At 37.4% G+C, this 24655-nt stretch overlaps 1 protein-coding gene and 1 pseudogene across 3 annotated transcripts in view; one reads left to right on the top strand and one right to left on the bottom strand.

The window, feature by feature from the left end:
- WDR7 (WD repeat domain 7) overlaps positions 1-24655 on the top strand; it is a 361817-nt gene that overhangs the window by 203021 nt on the left and 134141 nt on the right. For all 3 annotated transcript variants that reach the window (XM_030292358.2, XM_030292360.2, XM_030292357.2), the window contains one exon: positions 5153-5374. In XM_030292358.2, the coding sequence (XP_030148218.1) occupies positions 5153-5374 (222 nt within the window). The remainder of the gene's footprint in view (positions 1-5152; positions 5375-24655) is intronic.
- LOC115498740 lies at positions 10351-10574 on the bottom strand (annotated as a pseudogene).

The following is a 24655-nucleotide window of genomic DNA, read 5'->3' as shown; positions in this document are numbered from 1 at the left end:
GAACTTTAAATTACACCAAGTGATATACTTGACAGCTAATTAAGATTTCATATTTTGGCCACTTAGCAGAGAGCACCTGTTATGATCCTTTCTATTAGCTTCAGGATAAAATTTACAAATGGCTGTTTTAACGTACATTATTAAAACTTCCCTAAAGTCTTAATTCCTTCCCGAGAAGTGGGAGTTAAGACAAGATTGAGGCAATTAAACAAAAGGAACAGAGGGAAGGTGGGGGACCAGGGCTAGAGGCGGAGCTCTCCAAATGCCCCTGTTGTTTAATTTCCTACTGGAAGCAGCCCATGTGTGCTTCTGCCCCCCGCCCCCCTTCCCCCTTCAAGCAGTGGCCGTTGCAGAGGCTGAACGGCTGGGGTCAATGCCTTGCCTATTGATCAGTATCCCTGCAGTCCCCTGCTCCAGCAGCTGCTTCATTGGCTTCTTTCAGGGCCTGCTTCAGTACATTAGAATAGAAATCCATAACCAGAGCTGTGCTCATCCAAGCAGGGGAAGAAACTAAATTAAATGGTATAAAACAATCTTGGATCAGGAGTTTGTGCCAATTCATCTTGATCTAAGATGTCACACCGGGCTCTCTGTCTGAGCACCTGGGCTAGAGGCAGCCATAGTGAAAATAGATGGAGCTGCGATCATTCATTTGTCAGCTAAGGAGCAAGGCAGCGGTTAGCAATTCCCTTCTGCAGAGGTCAGCTGACAGAACAATCAGTGCAACTGCAGAATAGAGCTTTCCTTTGAACTATTGTTATGGAGCATGCTCTTGCCGAGTCGTGGGGGGAGGGGAGCTTCATTTGCTTCCTGTTTCAAGACTGCTGTGGAAATAGTGAAATACACACTACGTGCATCTAGATGCAGTTGCACAGAGCTCTTACTCCCATGTCTGTCCCTGTACTCAAATAAAGTTGGCTTTAAATGCACGTTCTGATATCTAGATGATCAAACTGTTACATACCACTTTCTCTAGAATTTGGGTTCATCTTCATCCTCCTAATCACAGAGGCAGTGGTTATTGATTTTGTTTCTTCTTCGTATGGCTAACCTTTTAGGTTTTTCCCCCACTTCAGTTATTACAACTATGACAGACCAGTGGCATACTTGGAATCTCTGATTGCACGTACACATTAACACTCTTACTAATGTTTCTGTACCTTTAATAAACTCAGAAAAAAACACGAAGAGAGAGAGTTACATAGAATGGTATCAGAAGATATTTCTGAATGTTACTTAAATGTTTTTGAACATTTTAATTGAGGCTTTTTATAAGAAATGTGAATTCATGAAATATTTATGACTTTAGAAGTGACGGAGTAATTTTATAACATTGGAGGAATATCCTTAACTATACTATAAAAAATGAATTAGGGAGATGAATAAAATTTTATATAGAAGATTTAGAATATTTTTAAAGATCAGTGTATTCTCTGTGGACTCATACTGGATTTTGTCTTTCTGTATACTACATGACAACTAATGACAAATTTTCAGAACTACCTTTTTTTTAATGTTTATTTTTGACAGAGAGAGAGAGAGAGAATGTGCAGGGGAGGGGCAGAGAGAGAGAGGGAGACAGAGGATCTGAAGCAGGCTCTGTGCTGAGAGCTGCGAGCCCAGAGCCCAGTTTGGGGCTCAAACACATGATCCCTGAGATCATAACCTGAGCCGAAGTCAGAAACTTAACCCACTGAGCCACCCAAACACCTCCTTTTTTTAAACATTAAGCTGTGACATGCAGAATCTTAGAGACTATAGTGGCAACCATGAATCTTTTTTTTTTGGTACTCCATTGTACCAAACTTTTATTTTCCAAATAAATAGTAACCACTCTTTGATGTTTCCATTTTAGTTTTCTTAGTGTTTTTGTTTTTGTTTTTGTTTTGTAAGTACTTTAATGCCACTCTCTTACGGAATTACTCCTTTCTAACTACTAAATTCTTTGTAATACCCTACCATTTCCTTTTCTTAGCCTCACCCAGGTCTGCTTGCCCACTTCTATTCTGCCTTTGAGCACAGTTAAAAAAATGCAATTTAAAATTTCTACTTAAAAGCTTTGTGCTCTAGGTGTTTTGTTTGTTTTTATTAAGCTTCTGGAGAAGCCATATCTACTTATCTTAAAAGGATTTCTTTGTTTTTACTTTTGTGTTAGTTAATTTTTGCTTAAATTCTTACTGTTTTTGAATAATTTGTTACTTTTTGTTTTAATTTTTTAAATTAATTTTGATAATTAGTTAATTTAGATTCTTAAAAGAACTTAAGGCATGACATCTAAAGTTTGCAGTGTTTCTATCAACTTCCCAAAGACCAAACCAATCTTTTTTAAAATTTTTTCTTAACATTTTATTTTTTAGAGAGGGAGAGCATGCACGGGGTGGGGTGGGGGCTGGCAGTGAGAAAGAGGGAGACAGAGAATTCCAAGCAGGCTCCATGCTGTCGACACAGGGCTTGAACCCACGAACCTTGAGATTATGACCTGAGCCAAAGTCTGATGCTCAAGTGACTGAGCCACCCAGGTGCCCCAAGACCAAACCAATCGTAATCTCACTTTGGTTTCTACAATATCCTTCTAATCCCCTAAATCTAATTCTGTTACTCTGTGGCTTAAATCTTACCTTGAGTATCTTCCCACTTTTTATAGGATAAAGGTTGAAATGTGAATATGGTCTATGGTGCCATCTGTGGTCTAGCCCGTGCCTGCCTCTCTTGCCTGTTTTCTATCTTTCTCTTGGCTCTTAGGCTTCCAACCTGATTACTTCTCTTTGAGTTGGAAGTCAACAAATTACTTCATGCTTGAGGTTCTTACACAGACTGTTCTCTCAGTTCATAGTGTTCTCATTGATTCTGTAACCTATTTCTAATTCTTATTTAGTAGGCTTTAAGTTCAAAGAGGACAGGGATTTTGCTTTTCTCATCCCTGTTCACTTCCAGTATAATACCATGAATATATCAGACCTTCGATTCTTATATGTTGAATGACTGAGTAACTGATGGAATGAATGGATTTCTACCACCACTGGTACTGTTTTTCACCTGATCATTGCATGAGTCTTCTTTTAGTTCTACTGGACACCAGTCTTGTTTTACCTCGTAATCTACCTTTCTATCGCCACTCTCATGGTCTTTCTAACAGTGAATAAATCTGATATCACCACCTTATGCAAAATTGTTCCGATAGCTTTCCATTAAACAAAAGTTAAAAGTCTTCAGCTTGCCATGCACAAGTCTCTCTTGATTTGGTACCCCTTTAGCCTCTCCCATTGTCATTCCCTTGCCTTACCTTCATTTAGCATAGAATGACAGAGTAAATGAAGAGACAAAATAAAACATCTAAAAGCAGTCAGAGGTCCCTGCTGCTAATTTCTTAGCGTTCTGAGCTCTGAGGGCCCTTTTCTATATTGATTTAAGTAATATAGAGAGTCAAGTATTAAAAGGGGCTGGATGGATGACTAGAGAGAGTAGAAGGCTGACCTCCAATGAAGATGTCTCCAGAAGTTCACTTTTTAAATTTCTCTGTACCAAATATATAGCTGTGAGAGATAAAATATACAAACAGCAAACCAAAGAGACATAACTAGTCTCCAGAAAGATAGATACCCTTGTGGACAAGTAATAAAATAGAAGTGATCTGGGCTAATACCCTTAGCTACTTCCCAGAAGCGAGCTTTTGGCTCCTGTGAGCTAAAGAGGACTTAAAATATATCATGAGTACAGCTTAAAGCCAGGAGTGAGGCTATGGCTTTGTCAGTTCTTGAAAGGACCCTGAAAGGATGTGAGTAGGTTACTACTCAGTTCAAATCAAAGTTGTTATTAAAGGAGAAGAAGAATAGATATTAACTCTGTGACTGGCATTGTTAACTGTAATAAAAGATTGTGGAAATAAGTGAGTTGTGTTTACCCTAAGAACCTAGAAACAAAAGAAGGGCTCCTGGCTGGCTCAGTTGGTAGAGCATGCCACTCTTGATCTTGGGCTTGTGAGTTCAAGCCCCACGTTGGGCATAGAGTTTACTTAAAAAAGAACCTAGAAACAAAGAGAACAGAGAGAAAACATACAGTAGGAGAAATAGTAAAAATAACAACAGAAGTTGGTGAAATAGAAAGAAACGAAATAATAAGATCAAAACAAATATTTTTTGAAAGTCTGATAAAATATAAATTTCTAGCAATACTGATCAAGAAAGGCATGAAAAGTAATATTAGAGAAGGCACAAATAATATTTAAATGGATCCATAGCAATGATATAACTGAAATATTTTCATGATAGTACCGTAAATAACTTTAATAAATTTAAAAACTTAAGTTAGATAGATAATTCCTTTAAAACCACAAGCTATCAGAAATGACTCAAGAGGAAATAGAAAGCCAAACTGGACAAGTAACTGCCAAACTATTTTCTAAAGTCGTCGAACCTTTTTACATTTCCACCTGCAATGCATACTCATTTTCCGTCCATACTCTACAGCACATTTTATAATCCTTTTTATCACAGCCCTTCTAGTGGATGTGAAGTGATATCTCCTCGTGGTTTTGACTTGCATTTTCCTAATGACCAGTGATGTTAAACTTCTTTGATATGCATCCTGGCCCTTTATATATCTTTGGAGAAATATCTATTCCAATTGTGTACCCATTTTAAAAGTTGTACTTTTTTATTATTGAGATGTAAGAGTTTCTCATATATTCTAGATAAAATCCTTTATAGATATCTGATTGACAGTGTTTTCTCTCAGTCTGTGTGTTGTCTTTTTAGTCAGTTGATTTTGTCTTCTTAAGTGCAAAGGTTTGTAATACTGGTGAAGTCCAATTAAAGAAGTTTTTAAAATTACTTGTGCTTTTGGTATCATATCTAAGAAAGCATTGCCTACCCCCAGATCATAAAGGTATATCTATATTCTTCTTCAAGTTCTCTTATTTTAACTCTTATATTTAGTACTGTGAACCTATTTTGAGTTGATTTTTTTTAATTGATTTTTTTTGTATAGAGAGAAATGGAAGCCCAGATTCATTCTTTAGCATGTGGATAACCGGACATCTCAGTGCCATTTATAAAAAGACTGTTCTTTCTTGGAAGAGTAATCTTGAATTTTTTTTTTTTAATTATATGTCTTTGTGTATTGATAGTGTTTTAACTTCTGTTTGGGTTTTCAGGTTGCTTATCAAGTATCCCACAAATGAAAAAGATTTCCACATCTTATGAGGAAAGACGGAAGCAAGCTACTGCTATTGTTTTACTAGGAGTCATAGGAGCTGAATTTGGTGCTGAAATTGAACCTCCCAAATTGTTGACCAGACCGCGAAGCTCTAGCCAGATTCCTGAGGGATTTGGCTTGACTAGTGGTGGATCCAACTACTCACTGGCCAGACACACTTGTAAGTTTTAAAATTCCTAACGCTGATCTGTTGCTTTCAGTACACATTATTTGTTAACAGAACCTCAGAATACATCCCGGGTTTTAGCCCAAACAGAATGCTGACATGAAGTTAGAAAGCACTATGATCTGTTTGGCACATTACCCTTTGGTTATAGTTACCAAACTTTAAAAAAAAAAAATTAAAACATGGTCTTAAAAATGCTTTTCTTAAAAAGCACATTTCTGATCTTTGTGTTCTCACATTTTGGTCAAGATTTTAGTCCCGACTTCTAATTTCTAAAACAATTTCTGTAAAACTATGCAACAAGTCCTGAATGTGGTTTGAAAAGTCAGGAGTGGGGGGTGGATTAGTTACATTCAGAGCTCAAAGGGCCTGTGTCCTCCTGCTAACTTGTGTTCTGTGTATGTTAATAACAAGTAAGGATATTTTGTAATGTCTTTTGGTACTCCAGTGTTGGAACTCCTTTAGGTAGGGTCCTTACCTACCATATTGCAAAATAATTTCTAACAAATCGTGTTATCGTAAGGACCAAATATAATCCTACTGAATATATCACAAGGTATTCTTTATAGAACAAATTGCAGTGTGTTTCGGGGGTTTTGGCTTTTAAGCAAGGGAGAAAGAGCTATGTTGCTTTGTTAGTTATGACAGCAGAAAACTTCACTGGATCATTGTCACATACTTTTGCTGTGAAATCATGGAGCCATATTAGTAGCTTTTATAATTAAAACCCTCCTGTAGATTTAGCTGCCTGTCTCCGCATGCCACCCCCCTCCTTTTTTTCTAGATTCCTGGTACAACAAATACTTACTAGTGGTTGGTAACCTCCTGATCTCTATTTGACATTGAGCATCAGAGATTAATGATAACAGTTCCACCACCAACAGTAATAAAGCAACTAATTCTTTGAACATGATTTTAAGCTCTTTTACATACATTAACTCACTTAATCTTCATAATAACCCTATAAAGTGGGTACTTCAGTTATCTCTGTTTTACACATAAGGCTAATTGGGCACAGAGGGGTTTACTTACCCTGGCTGAGATCACACCTCTAGGAAATGGCAGTTTTTGTTCCAGCACAATCTGTTGGGTCCAGAGCTTGTGCTGTTGACCATTACGCAAAGTGCTACTGTTTAATGGCTCCTAAATGCAAAGGGCTTAACCACTGACCTGGCTAACGCGTGCTGTTACTTTTTAACTTAAAAAGTTTTCTCTCCCCTCATTTGAACTTTAAAAGAGAAATCAAGCCTTCTTCAAAGTCGCTCAGCCAAAATGTGGTAAAATCTAAACTTGAACTCAAATGTCTCGTGACCCGAAAACCCATGCGCTTTGCATTTGCCACCTGTGCACACCGGCTCTCCCTCTCCTGCCAAGGCCTGCCGGCTGCGGGCCCCTCCCTCTCACCCCTAGTAGCTTTATCTTTTCCCAAGTTCTGCACGTTCCCTGCTCAAATCTCCCACTCTACAAAAGGCCCTAGAGTTAGGCTCACTTCTCTATGTCACTCCAGACACCCTAGGATTTGTGTATATAGTTTCTTAGAATCTTGGCATTAGACTATATTAGAGGTTAACGAAACTTTGGCCTGATTTAGTTGCCTGGTTTTCAAACTTTTGCTCACCATCTCTCTCGCGAGGATCAAGAAATGTCTGGTTGCTCGTACGGTTCTATGTTAACAGCTAAAACTTTTCAATAATAAGTTTAAACATTTGCAAAAGATGTAATTTAGAGACTATTGTGAATATGGACATTGAAAAATGAAATACTGTTCTTGTAAATATATTCAATATATTCAATTGAATATTTACCATAACTATTTGATATCCAATTAAAAAAAATACATGACAGACTTTCCTTGAAAAATCAGAAATCCTGCATCCTTGATTCTTTTCCTTAAAGAGAGAAAATTTCTCCCTCACAGTTTTAAGGAACATGTTCATTTGCATATTTAGCATCCAAAAATCAATCCTTTAAACTAACTCTATCTTAAAACTATTTGTGCTTTTAAATCTATTCCTTGAAAAGTCTTATGATGCTTTCATTTCAAGGGGTTACTTATTATGAAGACTATTGATTTAGTTCAGCATGTTTTGTACAATATCTTAACCATATTCTTTCTTATTTTGTATTTTCCTGCAAGAAAAATGAACACAAATGCTGTCTCTCAGGAATTTTCACATAGCTCACTAGAAGTATCTGTACATAAATGTAGGAACATCATAAATTAATGAGTTGCTGACTAATTCCACCCAAGCTGTTGGCTGGTTGCTGGGCAGATTAGTCTACATCATATTATCTCACTTATCCAGACTAGTACTGTTATCCCCTTTCAAATCACGATTTATCTTTATGCAAAATTCTGATATTGCTTCTGTATTTTCTCTTAACTGTAATAATTTCACTTGCAAATTGTGTCTACTATAACTAGAAAAAGAGGAAGTAGGTTAGGAGAAAAGCAGGAATTTAAAAAGCTGTGGTAGAATAGAAATAGAGATTTTTCAAAGAAGCCTTGGTAATTGATAAAAGAAGAGTAGGGTCTCTGTGTTCTGCTCTTTGGGTTTGTTGGGAGACAAGGAGGTGAATGACGCGTCATGGGGTCCCAAAGCCTATTTCTGACAGGATGGAAACCTTGGGATGTGCTACGTGGAGGGACTTTTGCGTGATGCCACCTCGACTTTCCGAAGCAAGATAAATAAAATTCCCCCAAACATTGAAACTATTTAAGTGTTTTAGAGTCAAGTTCATTCCTCGAGCATTTTGAATAAAGGACTAGGTGTGGGAAGAGCAAAAGATAATGCTTCTTAGCAAATAATACTATTGATTATTTTATTGAAATAGTAGAGATTCTGAGAGCTTTCTAGCCAGCAAGAAATATATATATATATAAATGAAAAGGTACCTATTAGAACCAGTTTAAAATGTGTAAAATATCCTTGATATTTTCCTCACTTATTATGGCTGCCCTATTTTAATAATTATAAAATATCAGTTTAAATCTTGCTCCCATGATTGGAAACAGTCAGATGTCTAAATGTTCTTGTGTCTTTCTTGGGCTCTTTTTGGATCAGTTATATATAATAATAACCTGTTGTAATGTTAACCTGCTGGAAGTTGCTATATGTATTGCTATGTTATTTGTTTATGTGGCATTTAGAATGCATTGCAACCATTAAATATTTAGTCCTCGTGGCAACCTATTGAATGAGATAATCATTATTATCCTCATTTTGAGATAAGGCCATTAAGATACAATATTTGATGAACTTTAATTGCTAATGCACCTAGAGGTATAGATAGTGAATTCTAACCTTCCTTGAAAAGCCATTCTGTTCTGTGAAAACTTATCATTATCCCAATTATCCACATTGATAGGAGGGAAGAATGACACTGACACCAAATTCAAAAGTCATGCTTAGTTTTATAATGCATTTCATACTTATATTTGAATATACCTGAATCATTTGTGGGAGTTACACTTCACATAAAGTGTCCAAATTGCATATTGAAGACAAAGCTGAAGGACTCTGGAAATTAAGAAGCCTAGACTAGGCCACTCTTTCCTCGTGCCCTTGATCTGGGTTGCAGTTTCCCCTTGTTTAAAATAAAGGGCAGGACTATTCTGTCGTTAAAGCCCCTTTTGGTCCAGTTAATCTCTCCTTCTGAAGTGAAATAGCATCCCAGGAAATTCACCTTCATCACCTTCTCCTTTTCCATTTCATGTAGGGATGGATACTGTCTCATTCCAAAAAGCTAACTCAAACAGAGATCATTCTTCATTTTTATTTTGATCCACAAAGACATTATTAGGACATTTTAGGGTAGTATTTATAATGTTGCCTGTAGGTCTTTGGTTCATTCTTTCATTTGGTCACGTCTCTTCTTGCTCATTTTATAATTGTGGAATTATGCTGGCACGTCTGTAGTAAATCCCATTTTGATCTCTCATTAGCTTTTTGACTTTGGGCAAGTGGCATAAGTCATTTCCCTAGGCAGCAGACTCTGAGACAGATTTGTGTGCAGGAGTATTCTCGTGATCAATACTTTTAGGGAGTGAAAAAAAACAGGATTGGGCAGAGCGAGATGTTGAATTGCATTTCAGTTGCTTAGGAAGCTTCAGCTCATCCCAGGGAACTCTGGGACCAGGATGGCCCTTCAAACTGTCCTTGAATTGGGGCAAAGGGCTTGGCCTTCATATCCCTGTGTCCTTCAGTCACTGGATCCACAGTGCCCTAGGGAGGGGTGTGACCTTGGATGCTGCAGCTCTCTTCATGTCAGCGCAAATCCTACAGAGGGACTCGACCAACACTTGTCAGCCACTGACCCCAAGAGCTTGGGGGCAGAGTGAGTTCTTCACTTGTAGAGGTGAGGGGATGGATAGCCTCTCCGGGCTTCCACTCGGCATGTTACTAACTTATGTGTGCCCTAGTTCCCTCTTTCTATCAACAGAAACGGAAAGAGGGGCTACCATTGAACACGCTTTCTACTTCAACAGCTTACATATTGCTTATCACCCTGCAAGACAGCTGTTTTGTCCAACACCTAGCATGATACGAAGCACATTCTCAATAGCTGATTATTGAGCATTTACTCTGTGCTGTGTACTTTACATATAATAACTTATTTAACTTTATAATCCTTCCAAATGGGTACTATTACTGTTATCACTAAATAGAGGAGGAAACTGAACCTTTGCCCAGGACTCACCAAAGTTTTGTGAAATTGGATTAACTTTTCTTTGTGTAGACAATAAATTAAGGGCATAGGTTAAATGCTTTAAGATCCTGCTAAGTCTGAACACCTATCTTGCAACTTTAAATCAGTATATTTTCTTTTTTGACTATTAAAAAATGTTTATTTAACAAAAAAGTTCAACATGAAAACGCACGACCTGATTTTTATATTGTAGTGAAATAGGTGCTAGGGAGACGGGGCACGTGGAAGCAGTCGATTTCTTCCAGGAACACACCCGTTGTTTATACTCCTTCCAAGACTTCTAACATGAGGATACTATTTCCTCGAATTACCACCATTCCAATATTGTTCTGTTGCCATCTCCACACATTGATCTATCACAATTGATCTATCATAGAGGGATCAAACCCCTGCCATATTCCATGGACATGTCTGCCACCAGTTAGTTTCAATGATAATTTCTTGCCCATAAATATTTCAACTCGGGAGGGTGAGCTTTGCTCATGGTGTCTACTCGGCAAGCTCAAAGATGCTTCCAAACGAAATTCCTAAATCAGTATATTTTCACCATTTCACACAGGTGTCTTGTGTTATAAGCAAGTAAGATTCAGAAATGTGGCTATAAATAAGAAGGGGAGGTCAGCAAGTAACAGGTCACCTATAAATATGAACAACTCTTGACTCATCCTTTGGGGATGTGCTGCTTCCCTGGAGATATAAACATATACAAAATCCACATCGCCATACTTATGAAATGCCTTGCATCTATAGTGTGAAATATTTTGATTAGAGAAAATGAGTATTTTTCCCCACAGTGGGTCTTTAGCAATACTGTAATGCCGAATGCCAGGTTCTTTAGCGGGTCAAGGTTTTTTATGACCTCACAGATGTTACATGTGGAAAACACAGTGTTCGTGTGCATTTTTGTGTCTGTTCTGGGAAAAGGACCCACAGTTTCATTCAATTCTCAAAAGAAAGTCATTAAAATAAAAATGGATAAGAACTCTTAAGAGTTTGTTGGAAAAAATTGCTTATCTGTTATTATAATTTTTAAAACAACAGAGTTATAATCATATTGATTAGATCAGCTATCACACCACCAAATGGAAGGCAGCCTCAGTTAGACACTACCTCAGGAATATTTTAATGTTATGAAACTTTTATTTTCTGGTACTATGTACCGTTTGATTTTATTTTGTTGTCCTTTACTACTGTTGACGATTTTTCTCCAGAATGTCTATTTAATGAATATATTGATATTGGTTGAGGTTGATTCTATAATGGATTTATTTCATAAATTTTAAGGTAAGAAAGTTAAGTCAAATTTCAAATGTTTTATCAGCAAGATTAGGACAAAGTCATGGACTTGCAATTAATAACGAAACTCGTGGTACTTGCAAGTTACGAATGAAAGTAGCCACAAGGATGAGGAACACATCATGCCATTTAAAAGGATAAACATAACAAAAATGGATATTTTCACTGTATGCAAACAAGTCATCAGATGGTATGATGACAGCCCCTGAGCAGGGCTGTAGCCATGGAGACTTCCTTTGTGTTGCTTTCCCTCATGTTTCTAACCCTGACTTACTGGCACTTGGCGGTAATTCTGCTTTTCTGTCTTCCTACTCCGCGGGCCGCCTCATTCACTCATTCTTCTCATTGCACTGACTCAGCATTTCATCCTCTTTACCACCACTTCTCATTTGTAATTTTACCTTTGAAAATCATCCTTTGGGGGCACCTGGGTGGCCCCGTTGGTTAAGTGTCCAACACTTGGTTTCAGCTCAGGTCATGATCTGTAGTTCATGGGTTCGAGCCCCGCGTTGGGCTCTGTGCTGCAAGTGTGGAGCCTGCTTGGGATACTGGCTCTCTGCTCCTCCCCCACTCATATTCTCTCTCTCTCTCTCTTTCTGTCTCTTCCCCCTTCCCCTCTCTCCCCCTCCCTCTGTCAAAATAAGTAAATAAAAAAAGAAGAGGAAAGAAAATCATCCTGGTTCCAGATGCCATCTGTCTTGCATTGCTATACACCTTCCGTGTTTAGAAGGCGCCTGGATGGCTCAGTTGGTTAAGCAACCGACTTCGGCTCAGGTCATGATCTCACGGTTTGTGGGTTCAGACCTGCGGCAGGCTCTGTGCTGACAGCTCAGAGCCTGGAACCTGCTTCAGATTCTGTGTCTCCCTCTCCCTCTGCCCCTCCCCTGCTTGTACTCTCTCTCTTTCTCTCTGGAAAATAAATAAAACATTTTTTAAAAAAAGAGAAGAAAAGTAATTCTTCACTCTGGCTATGTACTAAAATCTGGAATGTTTTCAAATGAGCCTTTCCCTGGCATTCTTATTCAGAAAAATCAGGCGTGGGGTTTGGGTATCTATGTGATTTTTAAAACTTCACAGGTGATTTTCATGTGTAGTCAGAGTAGAGGCATCCAGTAGACTGTGGAATCCTTTAGTTACTTTAAATTGAGTGTTCTATGGTAGTTCCAATCCTTAAACTACCTTAATGCACAGTATGTACTCTAATTTTTTGTTACATTTAAAATGGAAGAGATAATGGGAACTAATCTAAGTGAATAAATGACATTTATATCACTCTCAGACCTAATTCTTTAGGCAGCTCAGCTTTTTTATTGGGATTTTATTGTTCTGGATTGCTCAGGGTTAAATCTTGACATTACCACTCAGTAGCTGTGTGGCCTTAAGTGCTTTATGGCTCAGTTTCTTTAACTTGAAAAATGGGGATAGTAATAGTACCTACCTCACAAAGTTACTGTGAGAATTAGGTAAATTAGTATACGTAAAGCACTTGGTAAGTGCCTGGCACTCAAGTGTTAGCTGAACGTTAGTATTTTAATGTTACTAGAGATGTTCATAGAAGACTAAGGAAAGGAAACAGCTCCTTTTAAGAGCTGTTTGCTAGGACATTTAGAGTGTATATTACTACCCTAAAAAGTTGTCTTAAGAACCTTATGAGATAGGGACACCTGGGTGGCTCAGTTGGTTAAGTGTCTGACTCTAGATTTCTGCTCAGGTCATGATCTTGAGGTCATGAGCTCGAGCTGTGTCGGGCTCTGTGGGGAGCCTGCTTAGGATTTTCTGTCTTCCTCCCTCTCTCTCACTCTCTCTCTCTGCCCCCACCCCCCCCCCCGGTCTCCCCTTCTCTGCTCGCATGCTCTCTCTTTCTCTCTCAAAAATAAATACATAAACATTAAAAATAATGACCCTTATAAGATAGTTATTAGTGTCAACATTTTCTATATGAGAGAACTGTTACAAAAAAATAACTTCCTTTGAATTATCTGTCTTGTAAGGGATTTGAACCCAGATGTATTTTACCCCCAAAGCCGAGGAAATTCTTTTCTGCAACACATGCTGATTCTATTTGTGGTAAAGCCCATTAGTTCCTAGAGGATTTATATGAAAAGATACTTTTCTATGGCCACATTATTATATATAAATGTTTAAATAAAACACTGTGTATGCTTGTAATTTATTTATAATGGGATAAATTTCTATATGTTTATGACTTTGTTTCCGATTTTAACCACATCAACAAACTAAGCTCAGATCAAATGGAAATTTTCACTACTCCTTTGTTTTTACTTGTAAATAATTTATCTTGTATAACAGCTTTATCATTTTTAACTGAGACCTGACACTTGCATTATAGACCCTGTTTGCTGATGTAATCCCATCCCTGTTGTCCAAAAATAACTTCAATTTGCAGTTGGTTTTTTGTTAATTTATTACTTTGTTTTAGATTCCTTTTCCATAGAACAAGTAAGTTGGACAAGGTTATTTCCAAGACCACTTCTATAAAAATCACAGAGTTCTATGAAATTATTACTGTATTATTATTTAATACTGTAGAGTGCTAGTGTTTATTGCTGCCATGTGAACATGGCTATCTTGTTTTGATTGCTCTATACCAATTTTTCTGTCTGTTTCTATAGGCTCCAGTAGTCCACAGTTATGCCCTGTGTTTGAAGCCGGGCATCTTTAAAGTATTTTTCTGTCATCTTCCTTATGGGTACCTCATGTCAACTTACCAGGCTATAGTCGTTTCTTTAAAATTAATTCTCTACATATATCGAGCTCTGTGGACATGTGTTATGTTGAATGTATTTCAGTAGCTGTACGTAACATCTGTAGTAGGTTGAGATCTATATCCTTACAGTAGAGTATGGAGGCATTGTAACAGTGTTTTGGTCTAGAATGTGATGCGACATTGGCATAAGACTCTCCTATCCATCTAACGTATATATTGATATCCTTAATTCAGTTTTCAATTTTGATTTCAATTTTTAATTTCCTTTATTTCTTGTCACTGAGCTGCCTGAGTAGGTGATTCAGTGACAAGTCTTAGCATTGTAGTGCCAGTAGCAACCCCCCCTTTTTTTTTTCTTTTTGCAAAGGACATTCCTATTTCTAGTTTTTAAATAACGTTGATCTGAAGTTTTCTGATAGCACTGTAGAATGGTTTCTTCTTATTTGTGTGTCTTCATCTATGTGTGCTCCAGTGTCACCATAGTTAATATATTTAATTCTGTAAGTTCAAACAATTTTATATCCAAAAGGGACAATAGAGAACAGCTAGTCTAATCCCTTCAAAAGCTGCAGAACTTGGGGCAACTGGCTGGCTCAGTAGAGCACGTGACTCTTGATCTCAGGGTCATGAGCTTGAGCCCCACATTGGGCGTAGAGCCGTAGAGATTACTTTAAAAATACACATACACAAAAGCTGCAAAACTTTTGGTAGGTCTCCTAAAAAGACTTCCAGTAAGAAGTGAACGGACACGTTTTGTGAACTTGTTTGTAGATTGCCTGCCATGTCCTTAGAAAACCTAATTTCTAGGACTCTGTGCAATGGTCGGATGCCCAGGTCTATGTGTTATTACTCTACCTCTGTCTTCCGTGATTGTACAGCAAATGCTGGTGAACTTCTTAATGCCACCCAGGCCACTAGAGGACCTGGATGCTTGTATGAAATCAACAAATGTAAAGTTCCTTCCTTAAACCTTGGGTTTTCAAATTCTGTTCTGCAGAGCCCTGGGGCCCCTTAGAGGTGGTTGGTGGCTGCCTGGGCTCTCAACGCTACTTAAAGGACAGTAAGCACTGATTTTTGTGTGCTTTAGAAGTTGAAGTTTGGCATCACACTGTGTCTACAAAGAGAAACTGTCAAAGATAAGGCTAGACTCTACAAAACAGATAGACAAACATCAGATCCATCAGGACATCTTACTGACTCTGCCTTCAAGATACATAAAAAAATTCAGCTACTTCTTACCACCTTTACTGTTATCACTCTGGTTGGCTACCTTCATTTCTCACCCGGTTAATGCCAAGCCTTCCAGCTTCTATGCTGCCCCCCTTATGCTAGCTTTTTCATGGTAGACATGGTATTAAGGCTCTTAAAACCAAAGGTAGATAATATCACTCAAGGGTACCCACATGGCTAATTAGCAAGACACTCAAGAATCAGGAGCTTTTCTATCTACTGGTGAACAAAATAGAAAATGTAGAAAATGATGATTTTTTGAAAGACCCTTCAAATCAGCAAGACCCTAAAAACCAGGAGGAAAAAACCTGGACAACCCAGTTTAAAAACAAACACATTGTCAGCATTTTACTATAGAAAGAATGTAGATGCCAAAAAATACCCAACTTACCCAATAATCAAAAGACTTAGAGGATAAGACAAATTTACTAGAAATACTTGTTTAAAATAATTATTTTAGGGGCGCCTGGGTGGCTCAGTCAACCGTTAAAACGCATCTGACTGCAGTTTTTAAAGCGTCCAACTTTGGCTCAGGTCTTGATCTCACAGTTTGTGAGTTCAAGCCCTGCATCGGGTTCCGTGCTGACAGCTCAGCAGCCTGTTTCAGATTCTGTGTCTCCCTCTCTCTCTGCCCCTCCCCTGCTCACACTCTGTCTCTCTCTCAAAAATAAATAAACATTAAAAAAATAATAATAAAATAAAATAATTTTTATACTGAATGGATAGTCGTGTAATTAAAATGATAGATTTTTATATTTTAAAATAAATATTAAAACCTCAATGATTATGACATCCATAGGAAGTCCTGTAGCTAGAATAAATTTAAGAAATATGGAGGAAATTATAATATTTTACTGAGGGAAATAAAATTTGAGTAAATAAAAAGGCATGTAGTTCTTTGATGGATGATTCCATGTGGTCAATGTCTTAGTTATTCCCAAATTCATACGTGAATCTCACAGAAATATAATAAAAAATCTCAACATCATTCCTTTTTTTTTTTTAAGTTTATTTATTTTGAGAGAGAGAGAGAGAAAATTCCAAACAGACTCCATGCTGTTAGCGAAATCCCATGAACCGTGAGATTGTGACTTGAGCCAAAATCAAAAATTGGATGCTCAACCAACTGAGCCACCCAGGTGCCCCCAACATCATGGTTTTAATAACTAGTCAAAATTATCCTAAAATTAACTTACCAGAGATAATAGAATATTTGACTTATTTTGTTTTATTTAATAAACATGTAATATATACCTGTCACTGTTTTAGGCATTTTGCAAATATTAACTCTCTTAATCCTTATTTGTAATCCTTTGAAGTATATAATTATTTAAAAAGCCAACCTTTGAAGTACTGTGAAAATATAAAATACTCAGATATAAACTTAAAGAATATGCAAGATTTTTACACAAAAAAATTTTTTTTTAATTTTATCAAAAAGCATTTTTTAAAGACCTAAATAAATAGGGAGATAGACACTTTATGGCGTGGAGTACTCCATGTAATTAGAATGTCAATTTTTATAAATTCAGTGCCATTCCAAACAAAACACCCCCATGATCTTTGTTGTTTTCATTATTAAACTTGACAAGCTGATTCTCAAGTTTATGGGACAGAGCAGTGAGTTAATAAAAGCCATGACACTTCTAAAGAACAAAGAGAGATTTTCTTTACCTTATATTAAAAGTTATTATAAATTTATAGTAATTAATATAGTCTTATTTTGGTGCAAAACAGACCAACAGACTTCTCTATAGAACAGAATAGACAGCACAGAAATGCTTCTAAACAGACATAGGAATTTGATTCTGTACAGATCTAGAATTATAGATCAGTGAAATAAAGGATAGAATTTTTGATAACTGGTATAGTTACCACAGTGAGAAGAATAAAATGGGATACCTAATGCCATTGTAGCTAACCCCCCTAACAAAACAAAACCCACAAAAAACTATATGGATTTAAAGACTTAAATATGAATACCAGAAGCATAATACTTTAAAGAGATGATATGGGAAAACATGACCTTGGAATGAGAAATATTCTGTAAACAGGTAACAGAAAGGCTAACCAAACAATAAAAAAGATGAATAATTGAACTACATTAAAATTACAAACTTCTATAGTCAGAAATATCTTTAAAAAACTGAAAAGTAAAGCCACAGAGGGAAAGGTCTTTATAGCACAGGTAACTGACAAAAGATTCTTAAACACATTTATGTTTGGGAAAAAGAAAAAACGGAAAAACAAATGCAGAGAAGAAAAATGCATAAAGATTGAAAAAGCACTTCACAGAGAGGGAATAAGAGTGGCTAAGAAACCTATGAAAAGATACTGTGTCTTGTAATCAGGTAACTGCAAATTAAAAGCAAAATGAACTATCATTTCTCATCTACCATACTGAAAGCTTGCAGTGTGACTATCAAATTGTGATGAGGATTTGGAGCAAATAGAATGTTTATTATACTTGCTGTGGAGTGTAATTGGTTTAAGCTTTCGAAAACAGTTGGGTGTACTATCCCGTGAGTCTACTCTTCACTTATTCCAGAGAAACCTTTCCACCTGTGGGAAGAGTAATCGCCTCCTATTTTGTGGATTGCTTCTTGGTTACCTTGACAATGTGTTTCAAATAACACAGTTCTCTGATTTCAATGAAGTACAGTTTATCGGTTATTTTATAGTTCATGCTTTTTGTATTCTAAGAAATACTTGCCTACCTCAGAGTCTCAAAAAATCTTCCCCCGTGTTTTTTTCTGGGAGCTTTAGCTTTTGCATTTAAGTGTATGTAATTTTCAAGTATGATATGAAATATAGGTACAGAAATTCACTTGTTCGAGCAACATCTGTTGAAAGCATTTTTCTTTTTTGCTGCCATTAAATTGCCTTTTTTGAAAATCAGTTGATCTTAGATGTCTGGGTCTGTTTCTAGATCCTCTGTCCTCTTGTCATTAATCCCTATTTATTCACCCCTACCACATCGTCTTGATGGCTTTAGCTTTAGAGTAAGTACTGAAATCAGATAGTTTCTCCCTTTGAGTTCTTCTGCTGTTAACTTATTTTGTCTGTCCTAAGTCATTTGTGGTTTGACAAAAATTTTGGGATCTGTTTGTTAGTTTGTCTAAAAAAGCGAAAAATGGGGCACCTAAGTCCCTCAGATGGTTAAGTGTCTGACTCTTGAGTTTGGCTCAGGTCATGATCTCAGAGTTCGTGGGATCGAGCCCTGTGTCAGGCTCTGCGATGTCATTGTGAAGCTTGCTTGGGACTCTCTCTCTCCCTCTCTCTCTCTCTCTCTCTCTCTCTCTCTCTCTCTCTCTCTGCCCTTCCCCCATTCTTGCATGAGCGCTCTCTCTCTCTCTCTCTTGCAAAATAAATAAGCGTTTTTAAAAAATAAATAGGGGCGCCTGGATGGCTCAGTAAGTTAAGTGTCCCACTTCAGCTCTGGTTGTGATCTCGGGGTTTATGAGTTCAAGCCCCACATCAGGCACTCTGCTGTCAATGCAGACCCTGCTTTGGATCCTCAGTCCCCCTCTTTCTGTCCCTCCCCTGATGGTTCTTTCTCTCTCCCTCTCTCAAATAAACTTTTTTAAATAAAAAAATAAATGAGCAAAAAGCCTGTTGGGATTTTGATTGGAATTGACTATAATCTATAGATGAATTTTGGGGAGAGTTGACATGTTAACAATTTTGTCTTCCAGTGTGTGAATAGGCACTATTTATACCTTCTTGAGTTCCTCCTCAGCACTATTGTTTAATTTCTAAAGGTCTCACAGAGACTTTCAGGAGACTCAGAAGAAGAGGAAACAGAATGAGTCAGAAAAAATATTTGAAGAATATTGAAACTTTCCCAAATTTTCTGAAAGACATAAATTTACAGGTTTAATAAGTTCAGAAAAAATCCCAAACAGTTGAACTTTAAGAGGGTCATGCCTCCAAACATCATAATTGTAATTTGTTTCCAGCTTTGACTATACTATTTTTCTTGTCTGCCTATGTGGTTGATAAATGATACCTGTTGTTACTTTAATTTGCATTTTAAACATTTTAGGTTGGTTTTCTTGTGTTGTGTTTACCATTTTTTAGTTCATCTATGAATTGCTTGTTCTGTGGTGGTTTTTTTTTTTTAACTGAGATATGATGGATATGTAACATATTAGTTTCAGGCATACAACATAACGATTGGATAATCTCATCACCACAGTAAGTCTAATGAATGCGTCACCATACACAGTTATTAGATTATTCTTTTCCTTGTGTTGAGAACTTTTAAAATCTACTCTCAGCAACTTTCAAATATGCAATACAGTAATATTAACAATAGTCCCCATGCAGTACATCACATCCCCAGAACTTATTTATTTTATAGCTGGGATTTTGTACATTTTGACCTTTCACCCATTTTGCCCACCTCCATCTTTGTCCTCCGTGTTATTTTTTATACCAAGTTCTTTACTTTGGTACTATTGGTACTTTTAAAATAGATCTATATACAAACATCTTTTCAGCTTATTGTTTCGTATTTGCATTTTCTGATTCTTTGTGGTAGACATTTAAAATTTTTATGTCGTCAGATCTTTAGTCTTTATTTTCATGTTGTTGAACCAAAAAAATAAGGAACATACATGCATATATTTTCATTCAGTTTGGTAGTCAATAATATGTATTCAGGGGTCTAGAATCACAGTGACGGGAGGTAATAAAAGTGGCTTTCCCAGTTACCAGTATGGGAAAATACTAGAATGAATTTTGAGCTATCAGTTGAAGTCATGGTTTTTTAGTATGCATGAAGACAGATATACAAGTATAGATATGTGTGTGTATGTTGGTTAGTATGCAGGCATATATTTCCTAGCTGTGGTCACTGAAAGGGCCTAAGAGCTGTGACATCCCAGTAACAATGTGTGCCTACCCAGAGCTCAGAAATTGATTTTAAATACGACTGTTTAATAAAACAACCCAGGACTCCTTGGAGAAGTGGTTGAATCCAGGACTGAGGCAGGGAAACAAGTTGAACCTGGAACATCTATAATGTCAAAAATTAAGGAAGGGCTTAAAATTGATGGGGGAAGGGCTTAAGGAAGGGCTTAAAGAAGGACTTAAAATAGATGTCATAAGGACACGGGAGCCAACCTGAAGGTGCTTTCAATAGCCAAAAGTGGAATAATTTCAGCAACAAAATAAATGATATATTTTATGGAATTAAAACCCCTAGAACAAAATAAATACCCATGAGTCCACACTAATTAACTCTATCAAGAAAGGAAAAGAGACAACTCTTACAGAAGAATTTTAGTTGATAAATATAGAAGCAATGAGGAAATACTAAATCTGCATCAGGCAAAGACCACAGTAATAATTGTTGTAGACAAAATCCACTAGTAGATGCTAAAAGCAGTATATTAACACAGGCTTAAACTATCTCCTCTCAAGATATTTATCAATAACAAAGGGAAATTGGAACTCCACTGTAATTGGTTACCATAACCAAGTGATCAAAGTTAACATTGTCAGTAGTGAAATACTCACCCTGATATGATACGCTGAGAAGGAGTCAGTATCACTTATGTGGTATTATGGCCAAAAATGCGTAGCCTCAATGTAATTGTGAGAAAAGATCAGACAAACCTCGACAAAGAGACAATCTACAAAATGACCAATTTTCATCAAAAGTGCCTAAGGCATGAAAGTCAAGTGTAAGGACCGGTCATAGATTGCAGCAGGCTACAGAGACATGACAGTGAGATACAACGTGAGATCCTGACGTGGGTACTCGAACAGGAAAAGGACGTGAGCAAAATTCAATTAAGGTCTGTAGTTTAGTCAGTAGTGGTCTACCAGTATTAACTTCCTAGTTTTGATAATCACATAATGGTTATGTGAGTTGACATTAGAGAAAGCTGGGTAAAGGATCTATATGAATTCTCTTTCCTATTTATGCATCATTTGTACAAGTCTAAAATTATTTCAGAATAGGACGTTTTTAAAAAGCTCTTCTTCCAAGATGGTAGGATAAAGATAGATTTATATTTCATAGTAGTATAAGTAATACTGCAATTTCAAAGTAGCTGAGGATGTTCACAATTAGAAATAGCAATTCTGTTTTTCTATGGCTTTCCTTTTCAATGTCCCTCCCTCCAAGGTTTCTGAGTGTGTTATGCAACCCTGGGGTAGAAAGTTTAGTACAATTTTATTTATAGATTTAAAAACAAAAGCATAATGATTAGAAATTCTTAGCATATTTCATTGCATTAATATGTAGGCTTTGGAAGGCAAAGCAGATTTTTCAACATTCAGTTTTATTCCATGTCTGTGAAATCTCAGTACTTCTTACCTATAATTCAGTGTTTTAGCTAGATGTGTTTTTCCCTAGGGTAGTACATGAAATTAACGTGAAAGAAAATATCAGAGTAAATATTTCCATACTCTGAATTTTGTTTATTGCTAGTCATAGGAAAAAAAGAAAAAGATGTTTCATGCAGTTCTCAGTAAAGGTTTTAAGGTTTTATATGAGAGATACAATGGTATGCTTCTAAGGTATGGGCCTAAATTTCTGAAAATTTTAAGGCATCTTTTGTTTTACATTTACAAGTTCTGCTCGAGCCTGTACAATTAATTGTGTTCCTTAAACCTACACTAAGGAAAGGCTGCCCATGGAAATTATATGGTGTCGATTTCTGGTCATTCTGGAAGGGAGATGGGAAAGACGGGAAGGTGTGTCAGTCAGGAGACAGAAACCCCATCAGTTATCTGAACAGGGAAATTATAAAGAATTGCTTCCTGGTAGAAAGGGGTAAAGTACTAGAGGAAGTAAAATAGTAGCTACTACTTCATCTGAGGTGAGGTAAGATAGATACTGAAGGAACTAAGGACTCTTCTCCGAGATTGGACTTCTTCAAAGAGGGAAGCATCTAGCCTGTGAGAAGTGGAGAAACTTGCCAACGGGCTTGGGCAGAAGTGGCCTGCTGTAGCCTTGGGGGTTGGCGGGGGGGGGGGGGGGATGCGGCGCAGGTAGGGGAGGTGTGGGGCAGCTTGGAACCTGTCCTCAAGTTGCTGGAGGGATGGGGGTAGCTCTGAAGGAGCAGTCTGCCATTTTCACAGGGAGGGAAGTGTCTCTACTCTTGCAGGATCACTCTGTTAACCTCCATTGACAACCTTAACATTTTCCACTGGCTGGCAAAGGAGATACCTACAGAGCCCAGCTCCAGTATTACAAAGTAGCGGGGGAAAACCGTGGATTTTTAGCTGAGATACTACAAATTGAAAACTGGCCCAGAAGAAATCATTTATCGTTATAATTCTAAGCTACGGTCTCATAAGTCAGAACTGTCAAATCACTAAAATTTCAGTCTTTACTTGGTCCTTTATAATGAGCTAATCATGTCCTCTATAAATATTTTTAACTGAGTTGTAGTGTTATAAGTTCTGGGAGACCAAAAAAGAAATTGTTCTTTATTTTGTTTCTTCTTTCTGAGGCGGACCCTTATCATAGCTGTATAGACCTCCAGGCAATGTAGTCTCATAGTGCTGAAAGGAGGAGGTTTAAAACAAGATGAACCAGACCAGGCCTCCGAAACCTGAATGGTGCCTGTGGGTGCCAGGCACAACTAACCCCATTTTGCATTTACAGATAAATAAATGATGGTTGGTAACTGTTGCCTCAAATTTGCATTTCAATGGCCTAGTAATGTCCCATCACTTACCTACTACTTCACAGGGATGTTAGTGATAAGGAATAATTAATGATTTGCTAACAAGATCAGATCTTTGATTATAATGTACAATAGATGTACAAATTCTATATTTAACTTTTATTTGCCTTTTAATTGCTATGGATTTCTGGGCCTGCTACTAGGTACTTTATCAGACTGAAGAAATGGTTCCTATAATCTCTTATCCTCAGACCCAGTGGACATTACAATGTATTTTCTCCAAAATACAAAAGGCAGTCCCGTTCCATTATATGTTGTAAATTGTTGCATGGCCATCCATTTTGGCTGCAGTTGTCAGTTCACTGGGACAGCATTCTGTGAGTTAAGAAAGAGTGAAAATGGCAAGCAGGGGATTTACTAGTGTTTTCATGTTGAACAGTTTAAGTGGGGGGGAATACAATTGGCAAATGAAGAATTCTTCAGACTTGTAAGCACAGGAGAAGAATTTCGGGCCAAGAGGATGTAATGTATTAAGCCCAAGCTCATTTAAAATTCTGCTTTGTCTGACCAGCCGTCACATCACAGAGCAGTCTGCTCAGAATGTCTCCAGTGCCGGTTCTGTGACCTCCCAAAGCTTTCCTACAGCAGTTGGCTTGAGTGGAGCAGGCCGCTCTGCTTCTGGGAAGAGAAGAGTTCTGGGCAGTAGCAAGAGTCCTAAAATATTGATGTGGCCACTCCTCAGGTATAGCAGTAGTATATAGTTCTATGCACTGCCATTCAAGCTGTTTCCATTGCCCGGAAATCATTACACTGAACTTATAGGTTGTCAATCAAGTTAATTTTGGTAACTGGAAGGTAGAATTTGCCTTTGTGGACGTTTATATATAGGACATGTATGTATATATATTTTTATATAATGTGCTTTTTTAATAGATGTGAAAGGTTGAAAAGTTACTGCCTTTCATATTTAATGCACCCTTAAATCTTATATATGTAGTCACTCAAGTGCACAGAGATGGAAGCCTCATGTGATTATTCTCTTTAAATGCGTGTGTTGCTGGTGTAGTGATCCTAAGGACTGTGAAGTACGAAGTATTAGTTTGTATCACATGAAGTTGCCGTTCTTGAAGTCAGAGGCGATAAAATATTTTCAGTTTCACCTGGGTCAACCTAATGAATAGTAAAGTATCAACTCTGCTGTCCTATAGAAAAGCACCAGATTATTAAAGTAAATGGCCTAAGCTAGAACCCAAATTAACAACTGGACAAGAGACAAATGATTTTAAGGAAAATATAGCTAATGAGTAATTTATGACAGTCCTGTACCGTGGTGGCAGAAGTGAGGTGTGGTCCTCACCACCGTATTGGCAGAAAATACTTTGGTCCACAGATTTTTCAATCTCTGAACAATGTGTCTTATGCCTAGGATTATCTAGATCCTTGCACGTAAGTTATTGCACATTTGCTTACGTGGCTGCCTTCCTGACACACCTTCCAGGAGATTTTTATTTCTATACTCTTAGCTCCCTTTCTGACTTTTAAATATCAAGCTGCTTGCCCTTTAGTGGTATCGTATATTAGTGTCTGGGGTTCATACTTGTATTTCACATTGCTGACAGCCTTGCCTGGAAAGATGCTCTTGGGCAGTACCTCGTCCCCTTTTGA

The sequence above is a fragment of the Lynx canadensis genome, chromosome D3 (genome assembly GCF_007474595.2).
Source record: "Lynx canadensis isolate LIC74 chromosome D3, mLynCan4.pri.v2, whole genome shotgun sequence".
Classification (NCBI taxonomy): domain Eukaryota; kingdom Metazoa; phylum Chordata; class Mammalia; order Carnivora; family Felidae; genus Lynx; species Lynx canadensis.
This window is presented reverse-complemented; position numbering and strand designations above follow the sequence as displayed.